Source organism: Notechis scutatus, chromosome 1 (genome assembly GCF_049901735.1).
Source record: "Notechis scutatus isolate UNSWTSFEM ecotype Mainland chromosome 1, rNotScu1.2, whole genome shotgun sequence".
In the NCBI taxonomy this organism is placed as follows: Eukaryota; Metazoa; Chordata; class Lepidosauria; order Squamata; family Elapidae; genus Notechis; species Notechis scutatus.
In genome coordinates, this window is record NC_142009.1 from 103,865,338 (window position 1) to 103,877,442 (window position 12,105).

A 12,105-nucleotide genomic window follows, 5' to 3' on the forward strand; every position below is an offset into this window, starting at 1 on the left:
ACATTTCTGAAAGAAAACCAATGTGATAGATTTTATAGTCAGATGTTTTGACACTTTAATAAATATTTATGTCTTGTCTTCTTTCATTCCACAGATCAGATTTTAAGCAAGCTTATTTTCAATTGCATACTGTACTTCAGATACATCTAATACTTAACTATAACAGGATGACAAAATGATAATTTGGCATCCCCAAATTATGTGAGCAAAGGGCCCACAAAGTATTTTTTAAAAAGTGAACACAAATGAATACAAGCTATTTTTTTTTAAAATTTCAAAATCATAGTACATAGGCGTGGTATTTCCTAAGTTCTACAATCAAATTCTCACTGTTGTCAGTAGAAGTAATTTTTTAAAATATTTAAGAATAGTTGACCTAGATTCAGATATAGATATTAGGATCTTGATAGCACTGACCTACACATATCCCAACTATCCAACCTACCAAGATTTTTCCATTTGAAATTCCTGTAGGTGACATTGACAGTAGGCTAGATGAATATTAATATTTGTAATAACAGTACTCCCAGTTATGGCATCAACAGCAATAGTAATAATACTATTATTCATTGTAGGCCATATTCTTCTACTTAACTTTCTTGGAAATGGATTTAAGGTCTTCCTGAAGCTGCTTGATTTTTCAGTTGAGTTATTAACTTCTATGCAAGGAGAAAATAAAAATAAGGTGCATATCCTCAAAATCTGTGTACCATGAGATTCCAAGAGTATTATCTGAACCTCATTCAATGGGACATGTTGAGGCACAATTTTCAAAGCACCATTATTGTAGAAGCTAATTTCTTTCCAACAGCATTTATGTGTGAATCCCACTGAAGGAAATAATTATAGAGTGGCAGTGTTTGGTGAACTCTAGAAGAGGTTGTCAACAGTGTATCTCTGTTACAGTGTGATAAAGAGTTCACACACACTGCTCTGTGATGATCACACATCAACATTGGAATCTCTGGGCATTTTGGAATGTGATAGTTGACCCCTTGGATTCTTCCTGCTATTGTTATTTTCACCTTTTGCTCTCTACTCTCCCTATATGTTTGCTTTGTTTACTTGATGAACAGGTGTCCCGCAAAGCATATTTTAATGGTGAAAGCTATATCGCATCCAGCCAGAAAATCTCTCCTTTTCATATGTTTGAAGGCGGCTTTAATTTCCGAACTTTACAGCCTAATGGACTGTTGTTTTATTGCACCGAAGATGTAAGTCTGGGGTTGTTTTCCACATATTTTAAATGTATTTCTTTGAAATAAATATGGTCAAGACAAAAGTCTTGTTTTCGTCTTAAAGAAAAAAGCTAGCTGCTCTTAAAAAGAAATTTTAAGTACAGAAGATATATTAAGGGATATTATAGATTAAATCCCATAAATGCCAATCCAATAAATTTAACAAGGATGTCTCTGAGATAAACTGGAACTAATGTGATGGCTAAAACTTTCATTGGGTTGGGGACAAACAATTAAAGCCTCCTTACTGAGGATAGAATGAAAGTGGAAGTCTCCTTTGTACCTTTAAGTCTATGTAGTCTCTTAGTGACAACATAGTTGACCTTCTCCAGTATGCAATGTTGATCTAGATTTAATTTAGGATGATAACAATGATTATAACTATGTGCGTGTGGATCCACACACATATGCACATGCACATACATTTGTATTCATATATTGTATAATACAAGGTGTTTTCTGCAGTGTTTAAGATAATTAGATGATCAAACCTTCAATTTTATATATATATGCATATACATATGCATATGCATATACATTACATATACATATACATACACAACACACACACACACACACACACACACACACAATATATATATATATATATATATATATATATATATATATATATATATATATATATATATATATATATTGTTCGTTTGGTATTTTCCCACGCATTGTAGTTCTTTTAAAATGAAACCACTGTAAAAGTCTGACCCACAGACGGACACAATACAGAAGCCTGATGATGGGAGATGAGATTCTGCTGAACGTTGCACAACTTTAAAGAACACAACAACACACATGTAAGTACCGAAACTTAAGAAAACAATATATATATATATATATATATATATATATATATATATATATATATATATATATATATATATATATTATATATATATCCTTTCATGGTATTTCAACTGCCCATCCCAGCAGATCTAGCAAAGAAAGTGGTACAAGTTCTGGTGGTTAGGGAGCTACATCTGATGGGCCCTAGGCAGTGGGCCTTTTCTGCTGTGGCACCCATGCTGTGGAATCTTCTCCCCCTTGAGGTGAGATCGGCCTCATCTCTTCTGAAAGCCCCCCAAAACCTGGTTTAAACCTGGCCTGGGGCTCCTAGGGAATGGTTGAACTAGTGAGTTGGCTCCATTATCATTAATACCCCTTCATCAGCAACTTGTTTGTTCTTGATGTTTTTATAGTCTTTTTAATGGTTTTAATGGTTTTAGGTATTTATTGATTGTTTAGCTTTGTTGTACATTGCCCAGAGTAGCTTGTTTGGTGAGGTGGGTGAAATTGAAAATGTAAAAAAAAAATGAATGCAAAAAAATGTCTTCCATTCCCAGCAATAAGAACATGTTCTTTTCTTCATTTCAGTCAGAAGTGTTCTCTATTTCCATGGAAAAAGGAAATGTGGTATTAAATGCAAAAGGAGTAAAAGTTCAGACAGCAGACAAGTCCTTTAATGATGGAAAGGCCCATTTTATCATGACAACTATCTCACCTGAAAAGTAAAGTTGCAAAAATGTTTCTTCTTACACACATCTAATCATAATACATAGATACCATTATTCTGCATTTGTTAGAATATCAAGTGCAATCTTATTATTATCAGAGTAAAAACTTCATTAAGAAAATTGGGGGGGGGGGGACTTTTGTGCTCAGCCTTTACCAAAACTAGTTGGACACTTGATTTCCATACAAGATCACTTCTGGTGTACAAGTAGAGGAGTAAAGGTTGCCAGTATCATTTAGACCCAAACAAAATGTCTGTGGCAATCCTGCCATGAGACACATAGCATTTATGTGTATCAGCAACCACGGGCAAAAATGAGAATTTGGACTCAGAAGGGGAGCCAATAGGGACAAGGCAGAGGTTTCCTTCATGTACAAACCCTACATCTCTGGATAATTAAAGTTATTTATTTTTAATTCCTGCACCTCTTTGTCAAAAAATGTTTCTAAGGCATCTTGGCTAAAGCCTATTAAGCCTAAATTATATATTACCAGAAGCAGGTCAAAGCTGAGAACTAGATTAGGGAACTGCAGCTTGCAAAATGCTCTCCTACGTGGAGGCTGCCACCTAGTGAGTCATTCATCAAATTCAACATTCAAGAAAATAACTGCTAGCAATGAGACATTTTCTCACTTGTCAACCCAGTGCCTTTGAAGATTTCCTCATGAGATCTATGTTCTCTGCAGGCTTGAACTTTGGGTAGATGAAAAAAGACAAAGCAAAAATAATCCGGCAAAGGATGCAGCTGAGAGAAAGCCTGTAAGCACCAAGAAATTCTACTTTGGGGGTTCACCCCTCAGTACACAATTAGCAAACTTTACTGGCTGCATAAGTAATGCCTATTTCACAAGGTGAGAACATTTTGGCTTTGGGGGGTCCTTTTCTTGAGCCACGATATTGCTGCCTGAGAGGGGGTTACTTCCTTTTTAAAATTAACATTTTGCTGTATTGTAAGTGATTATTTTATTTTGAAAGGAAAGGAATCTGCATTAGAGGAAAAACAAATGAACTCACTATGGGGTAATAGCACCCCAAGGGTCATATAACAATTAGTAGGTTTTTGAATTCTCCAAAATCCTTCATTAAGAGTTTTATTTTTAAAAAATCATGAGAGAGAAGAGAAACAGATACAGATGAGAGAGAGACAGAGACAGACAGAGATAGAGGGAGGGAGGGAGAAGAGAGAGATGATATAGATAGATGATAGATAGATAGATGGATGGATGGATGGATGGATAGATAGATAGATAGATAGATAGATAGATAGATAGATAGATAGATAGATAGGTGGGTGGGTGGGTGGGTGGGTGGGTGGGTGGGTGGGTGGGTGGGTGGGTGGATGGATGGATGGATGGATGGATGGATGGATGGATGGATGGATGGATGGATGAGAGGTGGGTGGGTGGGTGGGTGGGTGTGAGAGGCAGGTTCTAATATACATTTTATTTTAAGATATAGAAGAAAATAACTTAATCTAGAAATAAACCTATTAAAAATAATTGGTTGCTCTTCTGATTTGTGTTGAATGGAATTAGGCTTTATCAGTGTTAAGCAGCTTTTATGTTGCACTTTGAACAACTAAGAATACGAAACAAATTATGTTGATGCTGGCTGTCCCAACTATCTATTTATCTAGCTGCAATTTTCAAGTTTTGCTCTAAGGCTTATGCAAAATATATATTTCTTGTCACTAAAAATTGGTCATCATGAAAACCATAGCAGATTTAATTCATTATGAAATATGAGATTAATTTTAAGCAAAACGCTAAATTTAAGCCAAATTGGCTATCATCACTTCAACTTACATCTCAGATAAGCAAAATTTATAAAAAGACGAGAAAAACCCAGTTGGATCACACTGAAACCCACTTATCCAAAATGCTATGTCACAGTGATCGACTGAAAATACAGTATTTATGGACAGGAGGACAATAGCCTATTTATCCTTGACAAACCTGAATGTTTCATTGAATGTCATAATTTCAACTGATGACCAGCTCTGTTTTTTGTTTTTGTTTTTAAAAAAGGCACTTTAGTTACAACAGAACAGAATCTGGGACCTGTGACAGCCAGCATTGCCTATGAGCTAATACACTCATATCAATGAGAGATACTGCAAAAGTGTAAAGATCCACTCAGTTGACAACACAAGCAATGTCTTTGATGACAGATCAGTCTCAATGTATATGCAAAGTCAAAATTGGTTTAATAAACTTATCTTTTAAATAGATTAGATCGAGATATTGATGTGGAAGACTTCCAACGCTACCCGGAGAAAGTTCATGCATCTCTTTATGGATGTCCCGTGGAATCTCCTCCAGTTGCCCTTTTTCATAAAAAAAGAAAAAATTCCTCCAAAGCCAAGGAAAGCCACAGCAAAAGGGTGAGTGAGTGTCCATATCTGGCCTACAGCTTTCTAGATAGGAACTAATGCTAACTAATAGCAGACTTCTTTGGGCCAGTTGTGCAGATTCTAAACCTTTTTTAATTGAAATACACTTCAGTGTAAATTTATCTTGTTCAAAAGTTGTGGTTCTTAACAAATGGTACAGTATGAAAAAAGAAAAAGAATCAAATCAAATCAACCTTTATTGTCAGAGTAGAACATGTGTACAATGAGATTGGCTGAGCCTCCCACCACCACCCCCAACACAACTCACAGTGAAGACAGAAAGTCTCTAACCCAGTGAATCCTACTAACAAACACACAATCTTATTACACCATGTGAACTTATTGCACAATGCACCGGCCCCGCAAGTTTATCATACTATGTTGACATGAAGTTATTTTCCATTCAGGAGTCTGACAGCCCATGGGTAGAAACTATTCTTCAGCCTGTTGGTGCAGCTAGCTATGCTTCTATATTTCCTACCCAATGGTAGGAAAGTGAAGAAGTGTTGACCAGGGTGTGAGTCATCCCTGAGGATTTTCCTCGCTCTTCTAAGATAGCGAGCCCTAGTGATGTTATCTATTTATATCAGAGGACAGCCCACAATGTTTTGTGCTGTGCTCACCACCCTCTGTAGTGTCTTTCTACCCACGGCTGTCAAGCCAGCATACCACACCATAATGCAATATGAGAGGACGCTTTCTATTGTGGACCAAAAGGAGGTCAATTGTTCCACTTTGTTCTTTCACAAGACCCTGAGGAAATGGAGTCTCTGTTGGGCCTTTCTGGCCACCTGGGTTGTGTTGGTTTTCCAGGTGAGATCTTTGCTGAGGTAGACTCCCAGGAATTTAAAGGAGGAAACTCTCTCCACACAGCCCCCCTTGATGTAAAGTGGGGCGGGTTCCTTTCTCTTCTTCCGGAAGTCTAACGTCATCTCCTTTGTCTTGCGGAGGTTCAGGTGCAGGTTGTTTTCTTGGCACCATGAGGATAATGTTTGAACTGCAGTAAACTGTAGTCATACTAACACATTCCACATTACTTTGATTTAATACATTTCCCATATACTTTACATCATTATTAATGCTATTTACTATCCTGCTTTTACCTATGAACAAGTATATAAATATCATTTAAAATGAATTTATTAAGTAGTTAAGCCTAAGTACTTGGGGAAAGTCCATTTTACTTACTGTTTTCTTTTGTGTTGCTTGTCACTGAATTTCTATGTATGTATACACTGGGAAACTCTGGATCAGCAGCTTATGCTCTGCTCAGAGGTGCATGACTTGACAAGGAAGCAAAGACTGGAGCAGTTGGCAGCATTCAAAGCCAATGGCCAACGTCCTCTCCCCCAGGGATGCTGTGAGAACTAATTTTCTAGAGGGCATTTCTTCAAATTCAGCCCATTTTCAAACTCGGTCTTTTTTTTTTCCTTTTTTTTTGCCAGCTTCTACCACAATGCCACATTTAACCCTGTTCTTTTCAGTTGTGGGGCAGCCGCTTATCAATAAGTTATCCTGCCAATGGAGAGCCAAAGTTCTGAGCCTCTTTATAGAATTTTTTCCAACATTCCATCGGGTTGGAGCCAATAAAATAAAGATGATAGTAACTGAAAAAACTTCACCTATCAAAGATCCAATGTGGCCTACTTAAGGAGTTCTTTAAATTGTACCTTTGCTCCGTTTTAGCACCTGCCTATGCAGTTTTGATATTACTCACAGATAATCCATCCAAATAGCATGCCACAGTAGAGATAAGACCTGGGCCACATTTACTGAAAAAGAACATATAGGAATGTATCGCAGAATGAAAACTGTGCCTGTCCAGCAGCAGTTAGTTGATTACATTTATTTATTTATTTATTTTGTTTGAAGGCTGAAAAAAGTAAAAAAGGAACATCCCCTTTGTCATCTGTCATAAATAAAGGAGAACAAGAACTGAGAAATCAGAGGGACCCACACTGCCATTTCTCCAATAATCCGAAAGCAACTGAACAGGCGTATCTTTTTGGTGGGACAGCAAATAGCCGGCAAGAGTTTGATTATTTACCAGAGGATTTCTATGAAAGGTATAGTAATCATATTGTAATATACCTATAAAATATTAAATAACTATTCACATATTTGCAAATTATTACATTAATTTATTAGATGTAACTGTTATGTCTGGAGAAATAGATATATAGATATATGTTTGGATATATATTGTTTGGAGATACAGGTGAAACTTGAAAAATTAGAATATCATGCAAAAAGTTCATTTATTTCAGTAATACAACTTAAAAGGTGAACCTAATATATGAGATGGCTTACAGCTCATGAAAACCCCAAATCCACAATCTCAGAAAATTAGAATATTGTGAAAAGGTTCAATATTCTAGGCTCAAAGTGTCCCACTCTAATCAGCTAATTAAGCCATAACACCTGCAAAGGGTTCCTGAGCCTTTAAATGGTCTCTCAGTCTGGTTCAGTAGGAATCACAACCATGGGGAAGACTGCTGACCTGACAGTTGTGCAGAAAACCATCATTGACACCCTCCATAAGGAGGGAAAGCCTCAAAAGGTAATTGCAAAAGAAGTTGGATGTTCCCAAAGTGCTGTATCAAAGCACATTAATAGAAAGTTATGTGGAAGGAAAAAGTGTGGAAGAAAAAGGTGCACAAGCAGCAGGGATGACCGCAGCCTGGGGAGGATTGTCAGGAAAAAGCCATTCAAAAGTGTAGGGGACTTTCACAAGGAGTGGACTGAGGCTGGAGTCAGTGCATCAAGAGCCACCACACACAGACGGATCCTGGACATGGGCTTCAAATGTCATATTCCTCTTGTCAAGCTGCTCCTGAACAACAAACGTCAGAAGCGTCTTACCTGGGCTAAAGAAAAACATAACTGGTCTGTTGCTCAGTGGTCCAAAGTCCTCTTTTCTGGTCAGAGCAACTTTTGCATCTCATTTGGAAACCAAGGACCCAGAGTCTGGACGAAGAATGGAGAGGCACACACTGCAAGATGCTTGAAGTCCAGTGTGAAGTTTCCGCAGTCTGTGTTGATTTGGGGAGCCATGTCATCTGCTGGTGTTGTGCTTCATTAAGTCCAGGGTCAACACAGCCATCTACCAGGAGATTTTGGAGTACTTCATGCTTCCTTCCACAGACGAACTTTATGGGGATGCTGATTTCATTTTCCAGCAGGACTTGGCACCTGCCCACACTGCCAAAAGCACCAAAGCCTGGTTCAATGACTGTGCTTGATTGGCCAGCAAACTCGCCTGACCTGCACCCCATAGAGAATCTATGGGGCATTGCCAAGAGAAAGATGAGAGATATGAGACCGAACAATGCAGAAGAGCTGAAGGCCGCTATTGAAGCATCCTGGTCTTCCATAACACCTCAGCAGTGCCACAGGCTGATAGCTTCCATGCCACGCCGCATTGAGGTATTAATTGCTGCAAAAGGGGCCCAAACCAAGTAATGAGTACATATGCATGCTTAGACTTTTCAGAGGTGCGATATTGTTCTATGTACAATCCTTGTTTTATTGATTGCATGTAATATTCTAATTTTCTGAGATTGTGGATTTGGGGTTTTCATGAGCTGTAAGCCATAATCATCACAATTATGACAAATCATGGCTTGAACTATCTTGCTTTGCATGTAATGAGTCTATCTCATATATTAGTTTCACCTTTTAAGTTGCATTACTGAAATAAATGAACTTTTGCACGAGATTCTAATTTGTTGAGTTCTATCTATCTATCTATACACACACACACACACACACACACACACACACATGAACAAGGAGACCAGATATTCAAGGCTTTCTGGAATGCCATCATAATGGGAACCATGTTAATTTCTGAAGGATGTCGTTCTAGAAGAATGGTGTTGCAACATAAAAGGCATAGTGCTTGAGTTCTAACAGAGGGCATTATGTAATCAAAGGGACCCAGAGCATGCCAACTTTGTCAGCATTTACCAGATGAGCATAAACTGTGAAACACACCTGGTCTGTCGAGTAACCAAGCCCTACAGGATTACCATAACTGGATATATCAGTTATCACAAATAAAAAGTCTGTTTATTTTTGACATTACAAACTGTTCTCTGGAGGCAGCATTTCATTTCTTCAGCTTGTGAATGGAAATCAATATCTCTCATAGAAAAATGCTATTTTTGTTTACTAGATCTCAGTTCTCCATTAGTCTAAAGACTCATTCATCCCACGGAATGATTTTCTATATTGCTGACCAAGCAGAGGAACATTTCATGGCCCTCTTCATTGCCCACGGACGACTTATTTATATGTTCAATAGAGATCACCAGAAATTAAGAATTCGAACCCAAGAGAAGTATAATGATGGCCAGTGGCATAATGTAAGTTGAAATTGAAAGATCCAGATAGAATCTTTATAAGCATTCAAAAAGTGTTGTTTACCTCAAATAAGTATATTTATAAATTGATAGTTAGTTGGGGTTTCAATGCAATAAAATGTTGCACCTTCCAAAGATCAGGAATAAAACAGGTCATCTTCCATATGCAGTTTCAGTATCAAAATGTGTGGAGAAAAATAATTGCATTCATCCAAACCCTTTTGTATACTTCTAGATAATGTATTTTAATTTTTGTTGTATCTTATCTTTTAAAAATATTGAAAAGTACAGTAGTATTGCAACAATAAAGATAAAAATAAGGAATAAACTAGAGAGCAACAACTCACAATGAAAATATAATCCAATAACAATGTAAACCTGTGTGTCTATGCTACTTATCTGTTCAGAAATAAGTCTCTTACACACTGCACTGAAAGAACCAGCTTACTATTTTTTTATTTTTTTACTTTTCACACTAAATTAAAAAAACAATAGAAATACTAGAAAAATCTCAACTGCCTTTTCTATTTAAATAGATTGAAAAAGTAAGCAGGATAGAGACTAACGCTCACAATATTCTCTGAGTGAATTCCAATGACATCTTTTCAATTATCTTTAGCATAAACATGTTGTTGTGGTTGTTTTAAAAAAGGTAATGTTTGTTCGAGAGAAGAATATTGGTCGTTTGATTATCGATGGCCTCAGAGTACTAGAAGACAGTCTTCCTTATTCTGATAACACATGGCCAGTTACTACTCCTTTCTACATAGGGGGTGTGGCACCAGGAAAAGCTGCTAAAAATATCCAGGTAAATGCATTTTTCTATAATAAATGTATCTTTTTGTGCGTGTATTTGTAAGACAGTTAACATAATCATAGGTGGAAAGAGGCATAGAGATCATCTACTTCAACAATCCCTTGAACATCCAACCTGTTTGAAGTCCAGTAGAGAACTCACTGTCATGCATATGGTAGCCTGTTCCACTGGGTGACAACTTGTACTGATGTCTATCCTGAATTTACTTCATCAGCTTTTTTTTATTCTGCTCTAATATAGAGAGTCACTAACTTACAATCACATTTGGGACCAGAATTTCCATTGCTAAGTAAGGCAGTTGTTAAGTGATACATCCGATTTTACACGTTTTTTGCCAATTGTTAAATGACTCATTGCAGTTAAGTGAACAATGCAGCCATTAAGCAAATCCAGCTTTCCCCCATTGACTTTACTTGTCAGACATCATCCTCAAAGATTGCAAATGATGATCTTATGACCATAGGATGCTACAAGCACCATAAATACATAGTGGTTGCCAAGTGCCTGAATTTTGATCATATGACTGTGGGGATGCTGCAAGTTATTAAGTGTGAGGCTGATCACAAGTAACATTTTTCAGTGCCACTGTAACTTCAAGCAGTCATTAAACAAATGGTTGCAAGTCAAGGATTACCTGAAGAGCAATGTTTCTCAACCTTTTCCATTTTAAGATGTGTGGACTTCAACTTCCAGAATTTTCCAGCCTGCATGCTAGATGGGGATTTCTGGGAGTTGAAATCCACAGATCTTAAAGTTGACACAGTTGAGAAATACAGCAATAGAGGACCTATTGATTAGCCTGTTATCATTAAGCCTTCTTCACAGATACCTTGTTTCTGTCTTGGCTTGTTTTTTAGAAACACGTGGCTATATAATTTTTTTTAATGAAATTTTTATCTGTTTCTTATTTCAACTCTGTTTGTTTCCCTAGATTAATTCAGTGTACAGTTTTAGTGGTTGTCTTGGCAGTCTACAGCTCAACGGAAAGCCAGTCACTTCTCCGTCACAGACCTTCAGTGTAACACCTTGTTTTGAAGGACCATCAGAAGAAGGAACCTATTTTTCATCAGAAGGGGGATACATTATACTTGGTAATGAGTCGTTCTTGTGCTATTAGTGGTGGTGGTTAAACCTTTAGATAAATGCCTATGGTTACTGATGCAAAGAGATGGAAAAATATATATTTTGGGCTAGCCTTTTTTTTAATTACTCAGGGTATTCTGTTATATTCCTGGCATATAGTGGACTAAATTTCCAAACAACTTTGCATTACTTAAAGGCAGAAATTCTTACATAGTATAATCAGTATTGTCATTCTGCTGGTTTCCTGATCAGAACATAAATTCTCGAAACCTAATGCTCTCCATATGTATAAAGACAATTAAACCCCAGAATGCCAGTTAAAATATTGGCTTGAATTCTGCGTTATAGTCCCAATATTTGGGAGGACAGCATTAGATTAAGGAAGAAATTATTAACACAATACTATAATATTACCTTAGCTCAAATAGGGGAGATGCAAATTATCACTAAACATTATTAGGTATACAATGGCTTATTGGATAAAGCCATCCCAAGACTATGTACTGGGTATTGCCTTATTAACTCAAGTTAACCATCAACAGATTACAAATTGAGAATCTGCTAAGTACCGGTATATGAAAGCAAGAATTATACAGCCTATCTAAAAGAAGCTACCTGAAATAAGAATTTTAGAATAGCATAATATTGAAGAATTGCATAGTCACTGAAATTTTAAAAACACT

General features: G+C 36.9%; 1 protein-coding gene across 1 annotated transcript in view; it reads left to right on the forward strand.

Annotated features, from left to right (window-relative positions):
* LAMA4 (laminin subunit alpha 4) overlaps positions 1-12,105 on the forward strand; it is a 116,358-nt gene that overhangs the window by 99,729 nt on the left and 4,524 nt on the right. Inside the window, exons 27-34 of the mRNA XM_087973282.1 lie at positions 1,077-1,214; positions 2,628-2,761; positions 3,453-3,617; positions 4,996-5,149; positions 7,031-7,224; positions 9,336-9,525; positions 10,175-10,330; positions 11,271-11,430. Of these exons, the coding sequence (XP_087829408.1) occupies positions 1,077-1,214; positions 2,628-2,761; positions 3,453-3,617; positions 4,996-5,149; positions 7,031-7,224; positions 9,336-9,525; positions 10,175-10,330; positions 11,271-11,430 (1,291 nt within the window). The remainder of the gene's footprint in view (positions 1-1,076; positions 1,215-2,627; positions 2,762-3,452; positions 3,618-4,995; positions 5,150-7,030; positions 7,225-9,335; positions 9,526-10,174; positions 10,331-11,270; positions 11,431-12,105) is intronic.